This window comes from Pezoporus flaviventris, unplaced genomic scaffold (assembly GCF_033815535.1).
Source record: "Pezoporus flaviventris isolate CSIRO_AGI_PZ_B2104156 unplaced genomic scaffold, CSIRO_AGI_Pfla_v1 ptg000045l, whole genome shotgun sequence".
NCBI lineage: Eukaryota > Metazoa > Chordata > Aves > Psittaciformes > Psittacidae > Pezoporus > Pezoporus flaviventris.
Window position 1 is genome coordinate 13,546,794 of NW_026892593.1, and position 25,864 is coordinate 13,572,657.

Consider the following 25,864-nt stretch of genomic DNA (forward strand, 5'->3'; position numbering starts at 1 on the left):
TCATTTGCCTGATTGTGCAGAGGTTTATGTGAAGGGTTAAGCAGCCAGTCCAGTCTTGGTCTTTTATTCTTGTCTTTACTGCTAGGGTTGGTGAAAAGGATAATTGTTGGGAAGGATTGTCAGATGTCAGTGAAACAGGGAACCGTTAAATATTCACTGTTGAGAACGGAGCCAAATTTCCTGTTCCTTACAGTTCAGAGGCTTAGTTTCTTTTTTGTATAGTCATTTAGATCTGAGCACGTTGCATGGGGAATAGTACTGCTGATATTAATAGGAAAATATGAGTTAGTAGCAATATATACATTTTTGTGCATAAAGTTTCGATCAGCCCTGCATACCTGTCAATTTGATACAATATGTGTACATCAGAACATTCTTTTACAATCTATATGTTTGATCCATACTTTTCTTTCCTAGTGGATGTCATCTATAAGCCATCCACAAAACATATGCAAACACACACATACATATGCATGCATATATATATATATATGCACAAGTACACATATATGTATATATTGCTATTTAGTCAATAATTTTACTTGTGTGTTCTGGTTGGATACTACTGCAGATTTCAGTTATCTCAAACAATACTGCATGTCTCTGAAGTTGTGGAGTATGGAACATTATGCATACAGGTGCTCTCTATATGTTCACACACACGCACAATTTCTGTAATAAATACATTCATTTTTATATTATTTTAAATAGTTTTGCATAGTCAGAAGTAGTTTATATATAGATTTTACTCTTATTAAGGGCTTTGGATCTTTTACTGAATTTTTCAGCAGTAACCAGCTTCATTTGATTGAAGATACCAGATTTTGGGTATTAAATGGAATGGTATTGGAGTAAGCTTATCCCATATCAACAAAGCAGTTTGGTTGCAGCAGACTGATATTAATCACAGTATCACACAGTATCACAGTATGTTAGAGATTGGAAGGGACCTCGAAAGATCATCTAGTCCAATCCCCCTGCCGGAGCAGGAACACCTAGATAATGTTACACAGGAATGCGTCCAGGCGGGTTTTGAATGTCTCCAGGGAAGGAGACTCCACAACCTCCCTGGGCAGCCTGTTCCAGTGTTCCGTCACCCTCACTTTCTTGTGAAGTTGAAGTTTCTTCTCAAGTTTAAGTGGAACCTCTTGTGTTCCAGTTTGTAACCATTACCCCTTGTCCTATCATTGTTTGCCACTGAGTAGAGCCTGGCTCCGTCCTCGTGACACTCCCCCTTTATATATTTATAGACACTTACAAGGTCACCCCTCAGTCTCCTCTTCTCCAAACTATAGAGACCCAGCTCCCTCAGTCTTTCCTCATAAGGGAGATGCTCCACTCCCTTAATCATCTTCGTTGCCCTGCGCTGGACTCTCTCCAGCAGCTCCCTGTCCTTCTTGAACTGAGGGGCCCAGAACTGGACACAATACTCCAGATGCGGTCTCACCAGGGCAGAGTAGAGGGGAAGGAGGACCTCTCTCGACCTACTAACCACCGCCCTTCTAATACACCCCAGGATGCCATTGGCCTTCTTCGCCACAAGGGCACAGTGTTGGCTCATGGTCATCCTGTTGTCCACTAGGACCCCCAGGTCCCTCTCCCCTACACTGCTCTCTAACAGGTCGTTCCCCAACCTATACTGGAACCTGGGGTTGTTCCTGCCCAGATGCAGGACTCTACACTTTCCCTTGTTATATTTCATCAAGTTACTCCCTGCCCAACTCTCCAGCCTGTCCAGGTCTCGCTGGATGGCAGCACAGCCTTCTGGCGTGTCAGCCACTCCTCCCAGCTTAGTGTCATCAGCAAACTTGCTGATAGTACACTCAATTCCCTCATCTAAATCGTTGATGAATATATTAAATAATACCGGTCCCAGTACTGACCCTTGAGGCACTCCACTAGTTACAGGCCTCCGACTAGACTCAGCCCCATAGACTACAACTCTCTGGCTTCTCTCCTTCAGCCAGTTCGCAGTCCACCTCACTACCTGATCATCCAGTCCACACTTCCTCATTTTAGCCGTGAGGATGCTGTGGGAGACTGTGTCAAATGCTTTGCTGAGGTCAAGGTAGACCACATCAACCTCTCTGCCATCATCCATTCACCGTGTTATTTCCTCATAAAAGGCTAAGAGATTGGTCAAACATGATTTCCCCCTGGTGAAGCCATGTTGACTGCCCCTCATAACCCTCTTATCCTTGATATGCCTTAAGATGGCACCAAGGATAAGGTGTTCCATCACTTTCCCAGGGATGGAGGTGAGGCTGACCGGTCTATAGTTACCCGGGTCCTCCTTCTTGCCCTTTTTGAAGACTGGAGTGACATTTGCTTTCCTCCAGTCCTCAGGCACCTCTCCCGTTTACCAAGACTTGGTAAAGATGATGGAGAGTGGTCTAGCAATGACTTCCGCCAGTTCCCTCAGCACCCGCGGGTGCATCCCATCTGGACCCATGGATTTATGGATGTCCAGATTGCTCAACTGTTCTCTAACCCATTCCTCATCGACTAAGGCAAACCGCTCCATCGACCTGACTTCATCTAAGGTCTCAGGGGTACAGGGCTCTTCAGGACTGCCCGCAGCAGAGTAGACAGAGACAAAGAAGGCATTCAGTAACTCTGCCATCTCTTTATCTTCTGTCACCAGGGCACCCATCTCGTTCATCAGTGGGCCTACATTGCCTCTGGTGTTAGTTTTGTCTGCCATGTATTTGAAAAAGCTCTTTTTGCTGTCCTTGACCCTTCTTGCCAGGTTTAATTCTAAGGATGCCTTAGTCCTCCTAGCTGCCTTCCTACATCCTCTAGCAGCAGCCTTATATTCCTCCCAAGTGGCCAGCCCCTCCTTCCATGACCTGTAAACTCTCCTCTTCCACTTGAGCATACCCAGCAATTCCCTATTTAGCCACGCAGGTCTCTTGGCCCTCTTCCTTGACTTCCTACGTGTCGGGATGCTCCGATCTTGAGCACGGAAAAAGCAGTCCTTGAATGTCAACCAACTATCTTGGGCCCCTTTACCTTCAAGCAGCCCTGCCCATGGGATTTCCCCTAGCAATTGCTTGAAAAGGACAAAGTCTGCCCTGCTAAAGTCCAGGGTTGCAATTCTACTTGGTATTCTACTAGTCCTGCCACACAAGATCCTGAACTCCACCATCTCGTGGTCGCTGCAACCAAGGCAGCCCTCAACCCTTACTGCTTCGACCAGATCCTCCTTGTTAGTGAGGATGAGATCCAGCAGCGCTCCTCTCCTGGTCGGCTCATCCACCATTTGCAGGAGGAAGTTATCATCCATACACTGGAGGAACCTCCCGGACTGTGGCTGGGTTGCCGAGTGGTCCTTCCAGCAAACATCAGGGAAGTTAAAATCCCCCACGACGACCACGGCCTGTGACTGTGAGGCCGCTCTCAGCTGCCTGTAGAAGGCCTCGTCAACTTCCTCACCCTGATCCGGTGGTCTGTAACAGACACCCACAACGGTATCGCCCCTGCCAGCCTGCCCCTTAATTCTCACCCACAGACTCTCAACTCGCTCATCATCTGTCCCTGGACAGAACTCGGTGCATTGTAGTTCCTCCCGCATATAAAGAGCAACCCCACCACCCCGCCTGGCTGGCCTGTCTTTCCTGAAAAGGACATAGCCTTCCATGACTATATTCCAGTCATGTGAGCTGTCCCACCCCGTCTCTGTAATTGCCACCAGATCATAATCGCCTGACTTAACACAGGTAATAATTAATATATGAAACCAGGAAGCAGTAGGAAAGAGAAACTGTCTACTTGAAATTGCTAGAATGGGAGCGTGAATGAAATGCTCAGATTTTAAAGACTGAAGCTTCAACAGCCATAAGCAAGCAGCTATTTATACAGGAGTAGAGATACAGTGTGTATAAGTGTATACCCCCAGTGTACACTAGTATATACTGCTACATTATTTGAATAGTTTAATCATAGAATGATTTGGGTTGGGAGGAAAGCCTGGAGGTCATCTAGTCCAAAAAAGAGGTGTCATATGGTGCTTAGCCAAGTACAGCACTGAAGAAGTGTGCCTTTGGCTTTGCATCTATCTCTGCTTCCTGATCCCAGAGCACCTTTGTTCACAGCTGCTGCCATGACTTGCGGTACATACAAAGTCATACAAAGTGAATGAATGATTCTTAAAATAGAGCTTTCACTTGGATAAGAACTCATTTGACAAATGTCCTTGGTCAGAATCACAGTTATTTAAGATGCAGCACAAATTTGCTGAAAAGCTGGTGCTGGAGTTTGGAGAGTTTCTCATTATTCTGTTGAATTTGTTGTCTGTGAAGTTAGTGGTAAAATTTCCATTGATTTTACTGGGAGCAGAATTAGTCACTGTGCAAAGATGCATGTTGTACAAAAGATGTACAACTGTTTTTACTTAAGCCTAGAGAATGACTGTAGTTCTATAGTTAATAAGGGTTCAGCCAATTAGAAGAACTGAATTCTGATTAATACTACAATTCTCATGGCTTCATCTCTGGGCTACTGTGAGTTTGATGGTGGCATAGTTTCACTGAAAATAGTGCTGTATCCTCCTTTTAACTAAACCAAACTGGTTAGGGTTAGGGAAGTACAGAAGACACATGGCAATATCAGAAACTGAATCCCAGTCTTTTGATTTGTCATTCCTGTTTCAAACCAAGACTGTGTAATTCTTATTTAATACATTACTTCCTTTTAATGATAATAACATAATCACTGCTTTCTGTATGTAACTACCTGTATACAACCAGGCTCACATTTCTGTTGCAGCGAACTTAAGTGATGTTCTCTTTATTCCAAAATGACTGTCTCCCTCTGCTGTTACCTTCTCCAGCATGAGACCAAAATAAATGTATGTGTGCATCAATATACACCCAAATAATGTGATGTGTATTAATCACAGCTGTAATTAATCATTCAGTTCAGTATCCTTGGTTACCCCTTAGGTACTAAATGTTTGTGTTTGCCTGTTTTCTCTAGGGATGCCCTACCACGTCTTTGGTCTGAATGACTGGATTTGTCTTAGTGGCATAATGACTCTCTAATAGTTGCTGTATAAATTCAGATTACTTATGCCTAATGAAAATAACTTTATTTTGTTTGAATCTAATACATTTTGGATTTGGAGCATTTGGACAAAAGGTTATATGGCCTTTCAGAAACCCTCTTTTAATGAAATATTTATTGCCAGCTTTTCTGTTCTGATTCCTATTAACTTAGTTTTCATTCAAGCTTTTATATTGCCATTGGGAAAATTAAAATAAGAAGGGCAGGCCATAAGTGGTCAACATGCCCATGTATATCTCATATATGTACATTAGTTGCTTAATATCATTCAAGTTTTATTACATTTGGTGAGTGCAAACATTCATTCAATAAATCTCCCTTTGCTGCTTTCTTACTCATCCCTGTGGGATCATTCTCCCGTCTGTGAATTTTATACTTTCTGCTGCCTACCTACCATTACCACAGAAACACAGTATCAGTATCACTGACTGTCCTGGGTTCAGCAGTAGCAGTCATTTTTCTCCTTTTTAGTAGCTGGTGCAGTGCTGTGTTTTTGACTTTCAGCCTGGGAACAGCGCTGATAACACCGATGTTTTTAGTTGTTGTTAAGTCATGTTTAGTCTGACCAAGGACTTTGTGAGTTTCATGCTCTGCCAGGGAGGAGGGGAAGCCAGGAGGAAGCAGAGGCAGGACACCTGACCCAAACTAACCAAAGAGGAATTCCATGCCACAGCACGTCATGCCCAGTATATAAGCTGGGGGCAGATACCCAGAAGGGGTAGATCACTGCTTGGGGTGGGCTAGGTATTGGCCAGCGGTGAACGGTCATATTCTCTTCCCTTGTTATTTCCCTTATCATTATTATTGGTGGTATCAGTAGTGATCTGTGTTATACCTTAGTTACTGGACTGTTCTTATCTCAACCCGTGGGAGTTACATTCTTTCGATTCTCCTCCCCATCCCTCCAGGAGTGGGGGGAGGAAGGTGGAGGCAAGTGAGAGAGCGGCTGCATGGTTCTGTGTTACCGGCTGAGTTTAAACCGCGACACTGACCTAAACAACTTCAGGATACAAAAGGAAGGCAGAAAATATTAATGCTTCTCCATAATGTTAATGGTTCTCCTTCAGCATTTCCCCTGGATGAAGAACAGCAGTTAGTTACGCTCAGTGCTCTTTAAACTTGACAGTTTCATGTTGTTCTCTGCAGCAGAGAACTTCTGGTCAGTGCTGCTTCAATGTGACCCACAGAGCTGGTCAAATCTCGCATCCTCTTAGTTTTTCTTCCTAGAGACTTATCTAATGAAAGATGTAATATAGTTTATGATGGTTTATGATACACTTAAACCCAAATTTGAGAGGATAATTTAATGTTATCCATCAGGCACAGTCAGAACACTGAAATATTTGCTACAATCAGTACTGTCATGTTAAAGTTTTAGCAAGTAGGTGAGTAAAAAGAATGAAAAGCATAGCTAATGCCTGTTGGGTCTCTGCATATGGCATTCCCTTAGAAATCAGTGGGCATTCTTTCTAAAAAAGTAGTTTCTACTTTGAAAATTCCCTCTGGGTTGGGCTAAAAGTTACATCTTGTAAAGTAAAATATTGCATCCATTGACTACAGTGTCATAAAGAGCAGGCGTACTGATCCATTTGGTGAAATTAATGTAATAGCTATTGTGAAAGATCTTGGCAAATTGCGTATGTCTCATCATTAATACGACAAGCAATACATTAGAGTCATCTCCAGCTTCAAGTTCATATAGTACAACACATCCTTCTGTGAAGTATATGTGTATGTATATATGCCTGTGTGTTTATTTTATTACACGTTTTTTGTGTTTAGAAAACTGTTAACTACACTATGTCTAAGGAAACGTATTTCAGGATGCTGCACCATGAGTAATAGGAAACTCAGCTCAAAATGCTAAGTAAAACAGTGACAGGCTTGTTTTCATTCCTTTTTATTAAGGACCTTGGTCTGAGGAAGTAGTATTTACTAGGCATTTATTGGGAAATTGATAGCATAATTTAACTTTTTATTAGCTAGTAAAACTTATAAGCAGTACATAAAAAGATGAACCTTGTTATAGAGGAAATAATACTAATAAAAAAGGTTAATTTAAAGTTTTTTTAAAGGTCACCAGTGTAGACTTTTCAACATTACCTTCTATGGTATGAACATGTACCTTGAAGTTGTTAATAGTTTTGTTTGTGTCTGTTTCACAGCTGCTAAGTTGAGCAGAGAATGGATTTGTATACTTCTGATGTTTTCAGCTTTTCAGTATCTTGAGATTTATTCTACATCTGGTGTGAACATACACGACACATCTTCTTTAAGTGTAAGTCCCTCTATATGGTGTGGAGGTGAAATAATGGAAGTGAGCATGCATTGAACATTTAGTTGTGTAAATAGATGACACTGTTCCCAATAAATGGAACACAGGAAGAGGTTTTGTGTATGTCTCTAATGTTGAGCCCTTCAGTGATTTGTAAAGGTGAGTGGGATGACTTTAGTCCTTGTTCAGTGCTGTCTTTGGGCAGCCTTGGATATATGTGAGCAACTTAAAACCTCTTTGGCTATCACCTTCCTCTGAGTTGTGCAGAGAGAATCTTATCCCATAAATGGTTATCTTCTTGTAGGACTAGAAATGAGGATATAAAAATCATGGATTTCATCCATGAAAACTTTTAGTTTCAGCATGCACCTGTTTCATAAGTCATTTTGAGCAAAATGGATAAAAATGGAAGATATAGCAGTGAAGCTGGCCCAGTTAGAAAATCACTTCTTCAAATCTGTAGAGCAGCTGAGAATAATAGCCAGCATACTCATGCTTCTCTGTCACACTTGCGTAAAGCACTGCTCCCAGACAAACCTTTAAAATGAAAGCCATCACTCAAATCAGTTAAGGAGCCTGTCAAGTTCACTTCCTTTAGTTGATGCTGAAGTTTGCTATTAGTCTAACAGTAAGGATATATTTATTTAACATACTGCATCTCAATTTTTTAAATTTTCAGGCAATATAAATGTAAACTCCATTGATGGACCTGCAGTAGTGGACTTGTGTGCTAAATCTAGTCATGTGCTCAGCATAACACCTAAGTGAGGGAATTCATTGCTTCATGCTGTAAATATAGGGAGGCAGGTACTGCTGAGGAGCATTACAATCAGTAGTGAAACTCTGAGAGCTAAGCAAGAAGAAATAGCAGATGCAGACAATAGTTGTTATTCTGTTTTTGTCCTTATGATGTGCTTGATTTGAGAATTCATGCTAGCACCCAGGTTAATTGAACCTACGCACCATAAATTTCCTCTTTGTCGTCACTGCAGAGATGGAGAGCCGCTCCAAGAGGTGTAGATTCTGCCTGTTGAAGCTTTGCGCTTAAGGATCCTTTCTTTGTTCAAGATTCTCAGCATCAAACCTTGATTTGGGTTCATCCATACTGCTTCTCATTAATGTCATATATTATTCAGTGGGATTATTTCTTCTCCGGTGTAGGAAGACATTGAAAATTGTTGAAATTTGTTTCCTTCTTGGATATGGGCACCGTGCTACTTCAGTGCCTCCATTTTTCAATGTTTACTTCTGCAGAGTTACAGTTTATATTTCCCTGTGGTTTTATGTCAGCTGTTGTACCTATATGTGCTCAGTAAGTGCAGTACCACAGAGTACAAAGTCTTGAGAGACTATATTTCGTATGGAGAATGTTTATGGACTCTTTCCACAAAAAAAAAAACAAAAAAAAACCCAAAAACATAAGAATGACACTGGGTAATAGGAGACTTTCTCTGTTACCTAATGGTTTCAGGGTAAACTTACCATCTGCATCACAGTGGTATCACTAGAAAGAAAGTGGATTTTTGTGTCATAGGCTTGTGCAAAAAGGTAGGAGTAGTGCTACAGGCAGTAGCCAAAATAAACAGGCTTTTTTGAAAGATATTACTTAGATCTGTTAAAAGTACAGTGGATGACAGAAAATGTCCATCATTTGAATTTTTTATTCCTTCATAGGTATCACTTAGCCTGTTAACAAGGCTGGATATTGTAAGGTAGCAGTTGTTTTCAGCTGCATACTTTGGCCTCCAGGTTTTCAAACCTGTCACAGGCACGGAATAATGACACAGTTCTTGTTGCATAGGATATAACTTACTTCCTTGCGGATGGCAATTAAGAGTTAGGGTTTATTATTTCTGCAGTTTGAGGAATAAGACATATTAACAGGATCCAACAAAATAAAATCTCAGCAAATGGATTCTCCTTTCCCACATTGCATGTACTGGACCAAATTGCATCCCAAATCTGCTGTTGAACCCAGGATATTGCAGTGGATATCTCGACTGTAAAAAGGAAAGCACGAGAATTTAAAAACAGTCTTTACTTGTGCCACTACATTATACCTACTTCTGATATACGGCTTTATCTGCATTTTCCTTCAAACTGGTTTCATGCTCCCTGCAGTGACATATTTTGCTAACACAACAGACTTGTTCCTTCCCGGCATACAGCTTCTGGCTCCAACAAATGTCAGTAGCTTTTTAGACAAACCTGTGCTTTTTATTCCTGTCTTTCTCAAGAGAAATATTCACATCGTTCTGATAACGTTTTTCCCCCTATGGCTATTCTGTTTGTTTCATAAACAGACTAGGTTTATTTTACCTGAAGAGGCTGGTAAAGACATGGAAAGGTGTTTTTTTTCTTTCTTTGTCTTTTCTTTTTTTAACAGTTTTAAAAATTTTTAGGAAAGTGATACAGTGACAGCCACTTCCAAACTAATGCAAATAAGCATAACTTTGTTGAAAGCTGAATTCATGCAGTTATTTCATTTTGTAACCAATAGAGGCCTCTAGAAACAATTACCTAAACCTGCATGAAGAGGAGTCAATAGGAAGCCCTTGGAGCTGCAGATCCTCCTTGGAGGAGGTCTCTCTAGCTGAGATTTACAGTTCACACTGACTTACACAGAGGCAGAATTTATTTAAAGAGAAAGGACTCAAATGCCTTGTCATTTCTACTTATTTTTGGTAGCACTGGTTAAATGATCTTCTTAGTCGTAAGGTCTGCTTTTAGTTCACTACCCAAAAAGAGACATGGAAACTTGATACAAAACCCCATAAATTACTAGGCTAGGGGGTTATTTCTGTAATATTAATGGAATCAACATTAGGGGAATTCCTTTGGTTGATCTTTGTGTGAATGTCTATTAAAGACATTTCTCAAAGTTGGAAGCTGTGATCTCTGGTAAAATGGTGCTGAAATGAAGGTTGCAAGTGTCACTGGTACTCCTGGTGGTGCAGCTTGATGGACTTCCAGCCTCCATGCTGGACTCAGCGAGATCATCCCTGGGGCAGGGCCTGGCAGCCAGGGAGGCACTGGGGCAGCCCCAGGCACCAGTGACCTCCATTGGGATGGACATAGGCTGTGGGCCCATGGGTGGCCTGCTCCACATGGCCCATGGTGGGGCCTGTGGGGAGCTGGCACCAGCCCTGCTGCAATATCACTGAGATGAGGCTGGCAGCCCTTGGGGGCTGGAATGGGGTCCTGGGCTGTGAGCAGAGTGTGCCAGACAGGGACGGTGAGACCTCTTGCAGCCCTCCTAGCCCTGACATACATTTCTCTTTCAGTACTGCTCTTGAGCCATGGTTTTCTTTTTCTTTCTTTTATGTAAAGTGCAGCATATCAAATGTGTTAAGTTTTGATTTGAGACTGTATAGGAATTTGAGAAATGACATCTCTGTGCAAATTACTTTTTAAAGTAGTGTAGCACATAGGGAAATTTATTTTGAATTAGGTTCATATATATGAATGCTTTGCTTCTACATGTATTTATATAACATTGGCTTGGTTTTCCAAGTCTTTTCAGATCTGGAATTCCTCTTTGTTCTGTTACAGAGTTCCCTTCAGAAACTTAAATCTTGAATTTTGTTTTTACTGAACTCTGATTTTACCTTTCTTTTTCTTTCTGTTATGTCAGTGGACAGTCACTCCTTTAAAAATGGCGAAGCTACAGAGGTCACATGGTAAGGCTGATTCCAGCCAAAGGTAGCTCTGAAACTGTAATGAAGTAAATATGTGGAAAGTTTTGAAAAATGTGGTCTGCTGCTTTCTCGTTTAGTGGGCACCTGTGGGGTACAGCAGTAAATTAAGATTATCCAAATTAGTTGCTTTTTGTTTCAGACAATGACATTGATCCTTGCTTCTACTGACAGCATAATCATACCCTCAAGGAAAACTGGTAAATGATATTTTAAACAGGTTGTCTAACTCCACTAGCAAGAACTGCTTTCTCTAGTCTGTCCCTTAAACAGCTACAAAGTTTGTTTCAATGCAAAGATACAAGGGTCTTAAATGATACATGAAGCATCTTGGAAACAAATGATTTTAATGTCAGTGACGAGTGAGTTAGAAGAAAAGGAAATAGCTTCCATTAATATATTTTATTGGAAATTGAAATGTCCATGTATCACATATGATAGAAACAATGTTCTTATTTGATAGTTATTCTGAAATTGTGCTGATACATTTGAACAGGTTTTTTTTCCCATTTTTCCCATATATGCTGAGCTAGTTCTAGTCTGTTAGTTTAGATTAAATATGGGGGGTGGGGGGGGAGAGGGTTCAGAAGTTTTGTGGAGTTGCTCTTTCTTGTTTTATACTAGCTGGATTTCCACAAATTTTGCTATTATAGCTTAAAAGTGAGTGTGGTTCTTTGGGGCTAACAAATCCTTCCCATAATCACTCTAATTCTGAACTAAAATTGGAAAATAAAAGGTAATAGGACTGTCTGAAATTGGATTATGTTCACTGTATGACATCTTTCAGGACATTTTTTTTTTGTGAAAGGATATATAACAAACAATTCTAAATTCCACTTAAATGTATGCTTTTTATTTTTTAAATTGAAATACATTTAAATATTTATTACTCAAGTTATCGTCAAGCTGCAAATCATGAGTGACACTAAGTACTGAAGTTCCCTCTTATTTCAGTAGTAATTGTTGATATTCAGCTCTGCTCATGAGTTGGCATGGCTCTGTTGTCAGAAAGACTTCAATATTGTAATAGAAAACTACTGAATGTATTCCTATGATCTGATTTTGAAACAAATTCTGCATTGTGTTCGCTGACAAAAGAGTATTTGAATCTAGCCAAGAATTTTAATGACATCTAACTTGATGCATTTTGAACTAAAAGAGCTTGTGTTGCTAGGAATCAAACTGGTGATGCATAGAAAAACTGTTCACTGCAACTATAATGTAAGCCTGTGCATGCAATTCAGAAGTAGATTTTCTGGATGAGCATGAAATCTAAAACCCTGGGAAGATCTGCATATTTAGATCAAGATTTATTTTCATTGTACCCACAGATACCATGAGTTCATAATCTGATTTTATTTCTTTAAATGAATTTGAGGGAAAGTCTTCAGCTTTTCAGCATACATAAATTAAAAAATCATAACATTTATAACTGGCTTGATGTGATCAATGTGGATTAGGCAGATTTTATGTCCTATTAGAGAACAAAAATATTTTCGTCCACAGAAAATTTATGTTATGCTATATACCCTCCATGTAATACAAAAATATTTACTATTTGAGGGTTTTGCCTATGATGGACAATATAGATCTTTCAAAGTCTTTGTTCTTTCAGCAATGGCATATAGACAAAGGGCGCTTAGTAACGCACATAAAAAAAAAATGTCATTTACTTTTAAACTTTTCAGTGACACTTTTCTTTGAAGAATGGAAGTACTAAATAACTTCTAAAATATAATAGTTTTTACCTTGAGTTAATTCTTGCACCATTTGCTAAATGTACATGCCTAAACTCACTGAGTGCTACAGAGTTCCATGAAAGTCTCACAAAAGGCAGTTTCACTACTGATCACAGTGGACTTCATTGAGAAAAAAACAAAATACTGGAAACAAGTTCATGAGTGCAAGCTGGAGGGTAAAAGCTGAATCCCATTGTATTTGGCATTTTAACGGTTGTAGGGTTTTGTTTTGTTTTGTTTTGGTTTGACTTACATTTTAATTAAGAATCCTGTAGATTTCCTTTTTTTCTGAAGGAATTCCATGTAGAAGCATGTGTGTTTGCAGTGGGAGAGTGAGAGGACATATCAATTGGCATTTTAAGAATGAAGTACAACATTATAGAAGAACCTTAAAGAACCCAATCCTTTTCTCTATTTAGTAAACACATACTGGCAATACAAAATCAAATAAATCTCACTGAGGTCTTAATTAGTAAAATAAACTTACAAAAATAAATATTTATAAAATAATAATATTAAACCAATAACAGCAACAAATTAACACTCATTAATTGAAAAACTGGATGATTATAACTGAAATAAACTTTATGCTTGGTCCATAAAATAATGTTTATTTTATTTTATTTTATTTTATTTTATTTTATTTTATTATTATATCTTATTTTATTTATTTTTTATTTCTTTGGGAGAAAACCTTTCAGGCAAGGCTAGAATAAATCAAGAGTTCTCTGATGATGCTTGCCTTTTTTTGTCTCCCAAGAATATTTAGTTCATGTTCAAAAGTGGTGAACTACTTTGTGTAAGTGCATAAATACAATCTACTGATAAAATGGCGTCCTTATGACTGTTCCATAGGCTCTTAATCTATCTCTCAACTGGAAAAGCTCTGTTAAAAATCCACCCATTGCTGCCTTGAGATCTCTTCTCTGTGGTTAGGATTGACATGGAAAGTGTTCAGAGGCTCACAGATGAATGGCTTTTTTTCATTAATATCTTTGAAAGTGGTCACTTTGTTAACTTTCCTGAAAATGAAATGTACCCTGATTCTTTAAACTCAGTACTTATAAGAAGTATATTCCTTTTGTTACATCATTTTGTACCTCACATTTCTAGATTAAATTGTTAAAAAGCCAAAGTAGCATGCTTACCACCTAAATAAGGTACTCTGTAGACTTGTCCTCTACTTAACGTGAGGCAGAAAGGACATGCTTTACAACAGGATGACTCTCTCCATGGAGATGGGCCTCCATAACCTTAGCTAATACTTCTCATGCTTTAGAGCCATCTAAAGCCAAGTAACAGTGGATGTATACTTGCAGTATTTGCACCCTGTGACACAATGACTAAGAAATATTTGTCATATGTGTGGGAAGAACTGCTGCAGCTCTACAATATTTTTTAATTTACGGTATCCATCTTTCAATGATTTTCTTCTGCCAGAGAAACACGAATGATAACAGAGAAATGATCTTAAAAAAAACTATGAAATGTTTTAAAAATAGTTCTAATTTTCCCTTATTTTTAATAGCTGTACAGAATTCTGTGAGAGGCAGTGTGACATTATCTTTGTTCAACAATTATTACTCTCATTTAGATATCCTGGTTTTCAAAGTTCACAAAAAAAATTGAGGTCACTATGCCCAGAAGAAATTATCATCTCGAAACAAAATAAACAGCTGAAAGCAATCATAAAAACCAAATAGCCCATGTGGCTTAAAATGAACCTACACAGATCTAAAACTAGACAGGTCCAAAAGCAGAAAAAATGATCTATAGGCATTCTTATCAATAGTCACTGCTTGTATTCCCTGAAAAGCTTTTTTTTTCACTAATTATCTTGACAGAAAGCTTCATTGTGCTTTTACTCGGCACATAGTCCTTATTTACCTTCACTGTGCTGTAAAACTGGCTCCTTTCCTCTTAACTGGGGTTTATATAACAATTCATCTACATTATATGTTTTACCTTTTAATGAAAGAAATGGTAGTGTAGAGACTTACAAACAGTAGCGAATATTGCAACCACTACTTTCAGGAACACTTAGACATGTCATATTTATGCTTCCGCTTTTTCTTTGGTTTCCATTCTATTTGTGTTCTCAATGCAGGTCCATAATCACGATGTTCAAATGCCTAAGGGGTCAAGATCTGAATACATCTCTGATTATGTCTTTTTTACATGATCTACCACAGACAGCTGTATTCCGTGGGAGCAATACATCTCCTGCAACCCAGAATGAAATATATTAGCAATGGGGGAAAAAAGAATTTTTTTTTTTTTTTTCAGTTCAAGATGTTTCAGTTTCTATCTGGATTTTCCTTGTCCTTGGAAAATTATGTGCCACTATCGTTCTTGCTAAACCTTTGCTTCCTAATCCAAGATTTCAGAGGAAACAAAAGACTAGCATATGATAGAGTAAAAATCTTCTCATTGGTATGTGTTTATCATAAGATGTTTTTATTAAGAGAGTGGGTAGAAAAGAGTAGAACCTCAGGGCTAACCATAGATGACAAGTCTAGTTGCTAGCAGCAATTGAAAACTATGGTGAAAGTGTTCACTATTGTGAATATCATGTCTGTATTTATAAATGCCTAATGCATATTACTTACATATATGTCACATATTTTCATAAATTTGTAGACTATCTTGTTCCACATTCATCTTTGAGATCCTCAGTTTTACCATGTAATTCACTGCAGTATAGGAGTCACGGCAACATAAAATTTTGGTGTCTTAGCAGTGAACCAGTCACAATGCTATTGGCAGTATTTTGTTGTTCTGACAGTTTCAAGACAGGATCCACACAATAGGAAGCATCATAAGCTGGTTTGGAGAGCAATATAATGAGTAAACTTGTATTCTGAATGGAAAAAAATGCAATATTCAGAAATGTCATTATAATTTTAGACTTGCATGCCATACACGTACACTTCTAGGAGTTTTGTGTTTTATTTGGGAAGTGTTGTTGGTTTGTTTGGTTGTTTTATTCAGCTTTTTGTCTCACTGGTCTTTTTCAGTATTTCAACAGCATAAAAATAATTTACCGTGATTATGACTTAAACTGGACAACTTTTTCATAAATACAATGTTGCATTTGTTCCAGTCTTTTTTACGAAAGCAAAACATAGTAAGCTTGTGATTTGCAGATTATATTTTTTCACATCCTCACTTGAAGGTTTATAATTGATTGCCTGCAAAGGCAAAATACAATAGAAATTATATTTACTACTGTACCAGAAAAATCCAGAAATTATGTGTAATACAGAGTGATATCCAAGATTGTTTTTCAGTCTTCATATGCATTGAAATTCAATAATGTATCTTCCTTGCTTGTAAAAGGTAATATTTTGGTATACCAGTAACCAACTAGTATACCAAAGTATAGTATACCAACTAGTAGCCAACCTACTGTTGGTTGTATCAGAGGAAGTGCATAATTCAAAATATATGACATTTATTTCAGACTAATATTCTGCATGAAAGAAGTTTTAGCAGAGAGCTTTTGTGGTTTTTGTTTTGCATCTCATAGTATGGTCCAAATTCAGAATTAGGTGGTGTAGATTTTCCTCAGTATTCAGGGAAAGCTACATAAATTGGAGAAGTCAATAAAAAGCATGTTACTGAGCTAATGGTGCAGTGTCATTTTACTGCCATTTGCAGGATGGCTGCATAGTAAATTTAGTAAAACAAAAAAAGACCAGTTACTTCAAATAGGAGTCAGGCAGAGAATGAATTACCGTTTAGTTTAGATGAAGGAAGAACCAAAGGACTGACAATCTGGTCAAATGCAGGCATACTTTGAGAGATTTTTTCTTCCCAAACCAGCACACAAAGCTGTTAAGACTCCATTATATTCATGGACATGTGGGGAAGTTTTTTGTTTTCCATATTCTTTATCATTTCTTTTCTGAAAATGAATAAAGAGCACACCATTTGAATTTCATTGCTTAAAAGCAGATTGTTCCTTTACTTAGCCAACATAAGTAAAAGTAACCTGTGTAATCTCAGCCCTCTGGCTTTTATGGAACAATAATCATTTTCTTACAAAACCCGTTTGCAGGGTATTCATATGTCCACCACAAAGAAAAAATTGCGTGCCATCTCATTTTATTATATCCATCAGCTGGCTGTCCATTTGTTGTGGAGTGTCTGCTGTGACATAGGGCCATGAATCTATTTGGCTGTAATAGATTGCCTGTAGTGCATTCAGTGACTCTGGTACCTGTTGCTGGTTCTTTTTCCAGGTCAACTGGCTGCAGGTACATGTGAGATTGTTACTTTGGACAGAGATAGCAGTCAGCCCCGAAGGACTATAGCCCGACAAACAGCTCGCTGTGCATGTAAAAAAGGACAGATTGCCGGTACAACAAGAGCAAGGCCAGCCTGTGTTGATGGTAAGAAGCAAAGTTCAATTCAATGAGTTTCTGCCAATACAAGAGGGATGTAAAACTGGTAGTGTCTCATAAAAAAATGAAAGCTCTATACAAAATTTTTTATGTGTCCCAACTAGTAATGGCAATATCATGGAAATTCCCAAGAGAGTATTACTAATAGTATAGATATTTCAGTGATTTTTTTTTTTTTTTTGGAATTTCACTTTTGTTTTAATTTCATATGCAGTTGAATGTTAACAGAACGCTCCTGTTATGTTTTGCATGTGATGATAGCATCAGCAATAAAATGGCATTCTTTTCCCCCTACTTTTTATTTCTTACCTTTTTATTTAAAAAAAAACCAAAACACCTCAACAAAACCACTGTAAAAGAGCCTGAACAGTTTTATGCCACTGGGAAGCTAATGTGACTGCTCCTGTGTGATAGTTCACGTTGTTGAAGAAAATACTGATACTATAGTTAGAATACAGTATCTGAATATACCTCATATGTCCAGCATACATCGCTCCTTAAAATTGTGATTCTGTATGATTCACTGCAGATCCAGTGATTGCATGCAGCTGGAAAACTGCTGACATACAGGGAGGTATGAAAATGTTTCACTCTGCAATCAGTTTTTGAGACAAATGAATTTCTGTGTTACAGCTAAATCAGATGTTCACAGTGGGACAATCTTTAAGAGAGGTCTGCCCATGCAAGGTCATTAGCAAACTTTTAGATTAAAAATAAATTTGGAGACATATTGAAAATAGTTGATGCAAAATTATATGTTTTGATCTAGGCTCAGTTAACAAAAGTAAAAAGAAGATGAGTGTGTATAGAACTATAACAAATTCACAGATTGCCTTTGAAGGCTGACTAGTTTGAGTCCTCAGATAAAAATATTGCTGAGAACACCCAACTGTTGCCTCAGAATTTGGTCTTACCAGTGATCATCAAACAAGACAGCTCAAAGGAGATTTCAAAGCCTACCCAGAAAGCTGAATATAGAACATCATGCACATTCTATTTTTGCATTTGGTTTTAGTACTCTAAGACAGTTTCTTAGCTGTCTTTTTCGTAATGTGATACAATATCCAGTAAATCTTTCCTGTTTTATTCTAAGAGACTTAACTGCTTAAGAAAGGAACCATGGAATCATAGAATGATTTTATTGTGTCATTTATAGTTGTAACCTCAGAAAAAAAAATGTTTAGCAATTAAATTTTTAACATGTGTTTTCCTTTTTAAAACAAATTTATAAGGGAAAATACGAGGTTTTCCTCTTCTAATGGGAACAAAATACAATTTTTTTCTCAGTCAGTTATGGCCTGTGGTGAGATTCATTTGCTGTAACTTAGGTATCCATAGTTAGTTGTCTAACCTGGGAACTTCAGTTTTCCTTTATACCCAACAGAGTAAAAGGCACCTTATTAGAGTACTTTGTCTCATCTTCAGTGCCTCAGATAAATCAGATGTCCTGGTACTCACTGTTTCTGCCTTGCCTTGAATCACCTGTGGTGCTGAGAGATTAGCAGAATGTGCATGTAAGAAGACATGACTACATTTCATCCTCTAATTGCTGTATTAGGTTAGATTCCAAGCATGAAAGTTTTGAAATAATTTACTATTTGAGAACTCTATCTATCTATCTATCTATCTATCTATCTATCTATCTATCTATCTATCTATCTATCTATCATCTATCTACCTATCTATCTATCTATCTATCTATCTATCTATCTATCTATCTATCTATCTATCTGTCATCTGTCTATCTACCTATCTAATCTGTCTACCCTGTCTATCTTATTGGCCACTCAAGAAGGTCTTTCAAATCTCCTTTTGCTTTCAGTGTTCTTGATCATCATTTTATGAAAACAGAGAACTGAATGACAGGATCTATGCTGAGATATTGTGTAATCAGAGAGGGTCCTTTATGTAATACTCCACATTTGAAAAATAAGTGGGAAGTTCATCAGTTGAAAAACAGAGCTCCCCATTAACTGACACGTCCAAGTACTATAATTAATCTTTTTAAAGCTTTTCAACCTATCTCTAATAAGATCTAATAACACAGATCTTTATTATTTTGTGAAATGTTTATACTTAAGATGTTGAGCCCTTTGCTAGGAATGATAATTGCAAGACATGTAGGAGATGCTGCTTCACTTTCCTGGGCAATGTTAGGGATGTTCTGTAATCAAAGCTCAAAAAGGTTAATGATATCTAGAATCATATATCAAGTTCCCAAATTAAAATGAAGGCACAAGCCAAATCCTCAATCTGTAGGTTTATTCTTGAATTAAGTTAAAAAAATACTTGTACATGCCATAATTATATACGAAAGAAGAAATGAACATTTTATCTTCACTCTAATCTTCTCCTTGCAAATACAGCTGTCAGATAAATCGGCCATTGACTAACAACTATCCAACTGTGAATTTACCAGGTTCATAGTTTAAAGAACAGTAGTTCAAAGAATTTTCCATTTTGTTTATATTAATTTCTAGATGTTTCAAACACAGCTGCTAATGCTTTCTTCTGGACAGAACATGAAATCTACCTAAAATTAGGTCTGAGAGAAGCTAGTTTTGTCTCTGATACTAAGGCAAATACTGCTAATTTAGGAATACAACAACCAAACATATTTGTCAGGTATTCTTTTACCATAAAGAATCACATTTCCCAAACAATTATGTCCTTCTCTTAGCTTTCTTAAATAGGACACAGAGTGTGCTTTTGCACATTTTGTTTATTTGTAATATACTGGATGTTAAGAATGTAATTGTTGTTTAAGAATACATTTCTGCTTTCAAAAAATCTTACTGGTGGTGTTTTATTTTTAATTTCATTTTATTCTTTATATAGTCTAGATTTTAATAAGGTTTCTTTGAAGTAAAGGTAGCAGAATTATACCTTAGACCTTTAATTATTAATGCAAAGTCATTTGTGAAGGAAGCAGGCATAGGAAGCATGACCTGCTAACCTACTGACCAGAAAACATTAGCTAACAACTGTGTCACAGCTTCTGGCAAGAAACTGTTTTAAAGATTCAGTACCAAAGCTGTTAATTTTTACAACCTTCAAATGCATCATGTTGTACCTGGCTACCCTTTGTTCACCATTGTTTAACGGAGAAATATGCCTTAGAATATATTTAGTTTTGCTGTATGTTGCCTGGAGTTCCGAAATGCAAGTGTCAATTACTGCAGCAAAAAAAGTAATTTAAGGGCCCTTAAACCTCACAAGCATTGTCTGAGATTGCACTTGTGAACATAGCTCTTAGAGTAAGCTCTGAGTTGATTACCAAAATCCATTCTGCTACATCAGCTAAGGCCTTTTCCTAAAAAATGAAAGACAGTATATGTCAGATAGATAAAACTGGAGTTGTTAAAAATGAAGATGCAGTGTTCAGGGTTTGGTCTGAGCAGAGCATGAAGAACAGATATTTTCTTGAAATGCCTCCCTGTGATGGAGAGTGCTGATTTACTCCTTTATTTTTTTCTAGTAGTCTTTAAATATGGCAGATTGCTAATGTAATCTGAAAAAATAGCGTCAATATTCACCCTGATTTCAAGCTTGATTTAGTGTTGATTGCTTCATTCCTAGACCCACAGAGTCATAATGTATGTTTGGTATGTTTGGTTGTGATGGAATTTTTATTCATGAATGTAGGGTTTGTGATACTATGACAGTAGTTTGCCTGCACTTTTAGCTATATTATTATTATTTACAACTAGTAGTCCCTAGTCCCTTTTCTGTGATCAACTTCCACAGCAATGACCTCAGTTGCATTAGTTTAATAAGATATTATGCTTCAACATAGCATCTGGTTTATCACCAGAGTAATTTCCCTGTGTGTCAGTCAAGCTTCATCAGTTTTTTAAGCTGGAGCCTGTGAGAGATTGGGAGATAGCAATTATTCTCTTTTTTTTTCCCAGTGTGAAAACAGCATGTGTACACATGCACCCATAGTTTGCATTCCTTATTGCATCCACCTGAAAATCAGATTTGTTATGCCAAAGCATTTCGTAGAATACAAGTATATTAACCTGTAAAGTGTGGGATGGATGTTTAAGTGTTCAGTAGATCCCAGTAATTCTGTCCAATATGTATTTATAGCTCAAAAATAAATTGTAATTTCCCCCAGAATGTCGAAACAGTTTATAAGAGGAAAAGTGGTATGAGAGAAGTTGCTTAATTGCCCAAGGAAATGAGGATGGCAATCTTTAATTTGATTACCTGAAATCGGTGATTAGAAGATTCTCATGTTCTGGAATTGAGTTCTGGTTGCTTTTATGCTATTGATCCTGATACCCCATATTCCTAAATTTCAAATAGCTGGATCTCAGGTAACTGAAGTCAAAGTGTTAAGACAATTTATGTTGCAAAAAAAAATCTTCTTAAAAAAAAAAACAAACAAACAAACCAAACCAAACCAAAACAGAAAAACATAAAACACCACCTTTTTAAAATTTTAATAGGGTTTTATTCTTTGCAAGCATTGTAGCTACATTATTTTCTAGAGAATCTTAGTCGATAAAACGTTTTTCATACCTTATGATTAACATGCTTTTCAGTTGGCATTGACTGATTTTGTTTAACACAGAAACTCAGTATCTACAAGGAAGACACATTAGTTTTGATCGATAATTCCCTGCTCTTCTCATTATCTCTGTGAGTCTGTAGGGAGGTATAGGGGCCAGAACTGATCATTAATAGAATCCTAAGTCATGAACTTGAAGCAAAACTGCCTAGTACCTGGAGGGCTTCATCATTCTCAAGTATCTTATCCATACTTGGAAAAAAAAAACAAAAACAAAATAATAAAACAAAGGGGGAAAAAAAGGACTATAATGATTTTCAGAATTGGGAATTTTAGCTTTAATGTTTAGAATATTTCATATCCTTGTTAATATGCCATTTATATTATTTTATCCTGTGTGTATTGCACATATTTGCAAATGTTTCCTCACTGTAAATATTATACATTCAACTTTGTTACATTTAAGGTATGTCATTTTAAAAGAAATAAAACCAAAAGGCAAAGAGGGACGAATATGAAATTAAAAGGAGATTGAATAATGTTACATTGACATTTTAATAGATCAGAAGTGGTATACTGTACAGTGTGGAAGATTTAAGTGGAGAGTGGGACTATTTGGCCATGAAAATGATCACAGGGCTTTAATACCTCTTCAGTGAAGAAAGGCTGAGAGAGCTGTGGTTGTTCATCTTGGGGGAGGCTCCAGCGAGACCTTATTACACTGTTTCAGTATGTGAAGGGGACTTAGAAGGAAGAGAACAACTTTTTACCAAGGCCTGTAGTGACAGGACAAAGGGCAATGATTTTAAACTAAAAAAGAATAAATTCAGATTGAACATAAGAAAGATTATTTTTTTTTACAACCAGGGTAGCGAGACAGGTGTGGTGGAACAAATTGTTCCATGAACAGTGAAGAAATTGTGTATTTTCTATCCCTGGAAGCATTCCAGGGGCCTATAAGGATGCTGGAGAAGGACCCTCCATAAGGGACTGTAGTGATAGGAGAAGGGGCAACGGGTTCAAACTTAAACAGGGGAAGTTTAGATTGGATATAAAGAAGAAATTCTTTACTGTGAGGGTGGTGAGGGTGGGAATGGGTTGCCCAAAGAAGCTGTGAATGCTCCATCCCTGGCAGTGTTCAAGGCCAGGTTGGACAGAGCCTTGGGTGAGATGGTTTAGTGTGAGGTGTCCCTGCCCATGGCAGGGGGGTTGGAACTTGGTGATCTCAAGGTCCTTTCCAACCCTATGGGATTCTATGATTCAGTATCAGGTTGGGCAGGGCTTTGAGCCATCTGACCTAGTGAAAGATGTCCCTGCCCTTGGCAAGGGCCTTGTACTAGATGTTCTCTAAAGGTCCCTTCCAATCCAAACTGCCCTATGATTTTATTATTTTATTTCGTAGAACCACAGAATGGTTTGAATTGGAAAGGACCTTAAGCTAATTCAGTTCCAACCCCCTGCCATGGGCAGCATTGCATCAACCTAGACTGTGTTGCCGAAGGCTCTGTTGTCCTTGAGCACTGCCAGGGATGGAGCACTTACCACTTCTCTGGGCAGTCTATTCCAGTGCCTCACCACCCTCACAGTAAAGGACTCCTTCCTTATATCTGACTTGAACTTCCTCTGTTTCAGTTTAAACCCACTACCCCTTGTCCTATTGCTACAGTCCCTGATTAAGAGTCCCTTAGATAATTAGATGTACTAATGTACTGCAATATTCTAGTATCTTACAAGGCATAGAATAAATAATATTTTGGTCATTGATTATATATCCTTCATATAATTTCTTGAGCCTTCGTAGTCTCTTAGTGTTGTTTTTTTTTTTTTTTGTTATGATGTATCTGAAGTGCTCCAACCACTATGAAATAACCATTGTGTACTCGTGCTGTACATTAGAATAATGTAGAATATTTGCTCCTACTTAAAAATAATGTTGAAAAGTAAAAAAAGCATTCTCAACTATATTCTTTTGCTTAGACAGTGGAGGAAGGATTGCAATTATGCATTTGATAGCACCATATATATAAAACTTAGTTTTCAACATGACTTAAAGAAAAGTCTTTTCTCCCTTTCCCCACCCCAGCACTTATAGATGCAGTCACAATTGCATCTGTACTTATAGATGCCCCCAAGCATGTGCAATGCTTTATTTCCATTCCTCTGCCTCTAGACAACTCCTTCAGAACTGTAGATTTTCCCAAATACTGTAAATTGAAGTAAAACTATTTCCATGACTCATGAGCTTGCCCTTCCCATGGTACTGGCACATTATGACAATTTCCACCTTTGTGGGTCACTTTTCATTTGGCAATGTACAGGAATTTAAGTTTCACTCAAATTGCTTACTTTCTCTCCAGCTAAGGACATGTGACATTCCAAATCGAGTAATAGTTCTTAATTAAATAATATCACAGTGTTGGTAAAATCTTATAAGCATGCTCACATAAAATACATTTGTTCTCTTTGGTCATGAATGTCAAGTGTCAGTTAAAGAATGAAATGTTGTTGAGGAAGGAATACCACTGTTCAACCCCAAGACAGAGTGGGCAGTAGAAAACAAACAGCTGCAGCATCAGTGACAGTACTGATGTGTCTATGACAAATACAGGGAGATAAGTTAGGTTTCCCCTCCTGACTGAGAATCCACAACAGGAATAACCAGAAACATGACCAAAAAGCAACCAAGCAATGAAACCAAATAAAAACTGCTTAGGATGGTATCAAGCAGGTAGGAAATATTTGGTGCCTAACAACTGCAGCCCCACTGTTGTGTGCATTTTCAGGTTCCTCAATATAAGAAGGGACACCAGACGAGTATAGTGTGTCCAGGGGAGGGCAACCAAGTTGGTGAAAGGTCTTGAAGTCAAGACTTAGGAGGACAGCTGAGGTCACTGGGCTTGTTCAGCCTGGAGAAGTCTGAGACCTTATCACAGTCTAGGGGTGAGGTAGAGGGAGAGGTACTGATCTCCTCTCTCTCATGTCCAGTGGTAGGATGCGAAAAAATTGAATGAAGCTGCATCAGGGGTTCAGATTCCAGTTCAGACTGGACATTAGAAAAGCTTTATTCATTGAGAGGATGGTCAGTTGCTGGAACAGGCTGCCAGGTAAGTGGCCATGGCACTGAGCCTGTCAAGAGTTCAAGGAGCATCTGAATGACACTCTTTGTCATATGGTTTAGTTTTAGGTAGTCCTGTGAGAAGCAGGGTGTTGGATTTGGTGATCCTAATGGGGCCTTCCAACTGGAGATATTCTATGACGGGATGTGTTATGAAGGTGCAGATTGGGATTTTGCATAATGGTTCTGTTTTCCACAGAATAATTCACTCTTCAGCAGTCAGATAGTAGAGAGTGAGTACTGATCACAGCTGGAAAGTCAGGCCCAGTATGGGTTTATGGGTTCTCAGGCTGAGTAGAGATAAACTGCTTCCTAATGGCAAGTAAATTGATAGATCTCCTTCCATGATATATGAATTTTTTTTGAGTAACAAATCAGGGATGCAGATGAATTAGGTTTAAATAATTAGGTAACAAATTGGCAGATTATTTTCTACAAGACTGAATTATACACAAGAGATTGAGAGGAAACACTTTGAATTTATAGGGGAAATAAATCTGGGTTAAGTGTGAATAAAATGTAATTTAAGATAAAATGCTTTTCTAAGTCTGGTACCTATAATAAAGTGACCAAACTGGAACTATTTTTCTCTCATAAGCATCCTCCTTTGAGGTTAAACCCAACATCAGTATAGCATTTCATATTAAGAGATGAATGTCTTTCTAAATGATAGGGAAGGGAAATATTTAGGAAAGCAGAATTTAATTACGTAATTTGGAATGTGGCCAGGAGCCAGGGGTTAACACTGGTACTGTGCAAAGAGTGCTAAGAGAACTTTAATTGCCTCTAATGCTTAGTGCCTTGCTTTCACATTTCATCTGAGAGACAGCACCTTCAGCCTCCTGGTGTGTCATTGGACGCATTAGTTCATCAATACTAACAGCTTTGTTTCCTTTAGTTCCTCAGCAGTCTTAAGCAGTCACCCATGTAGTCAAATCCTCTTTCATCTACATTCTGTGATGGCAGTTGCAGCACAGAAAAATGGTTGGAGTTTATGTGATTATGGAACAGTTTTCTGAGGGACTGTCTAGAAGCCTAATTACTACAGACATTT

At 38.0% G+C, this 25,864-nt stretch overlaps 1 protein-coding gene across 4 annotated transcripts in view; it reads left to right on the forward strand.

Annotated features, from left to right (window-relative positions):
- Positions 1-25,864, forward strand: part of TAFA5 (TAFA chemokine like family member 5) — a 432,709-nt gene that overhangs the window by 228,377 nt on the left and 178,468 nt on the right. For all 4 annotated transcript variants that reach the window (XR_009745921.1, XM_061467495.1, XM_061467496.1 and 1 more), the window contains exon 2: positions 17,018-17,167. Coding sequence is in view for 3 of the 4 variants with exons in the window: in XM_061467495.1 (XP_061323479.1) it covers positions 17,018-17,167 (150 nt within the window). In the remaining variant the exon portion in view is untranslated. The remainder of the gene's footprint in view (positions 1-17,017; positions 17,168-25,864) is intronic.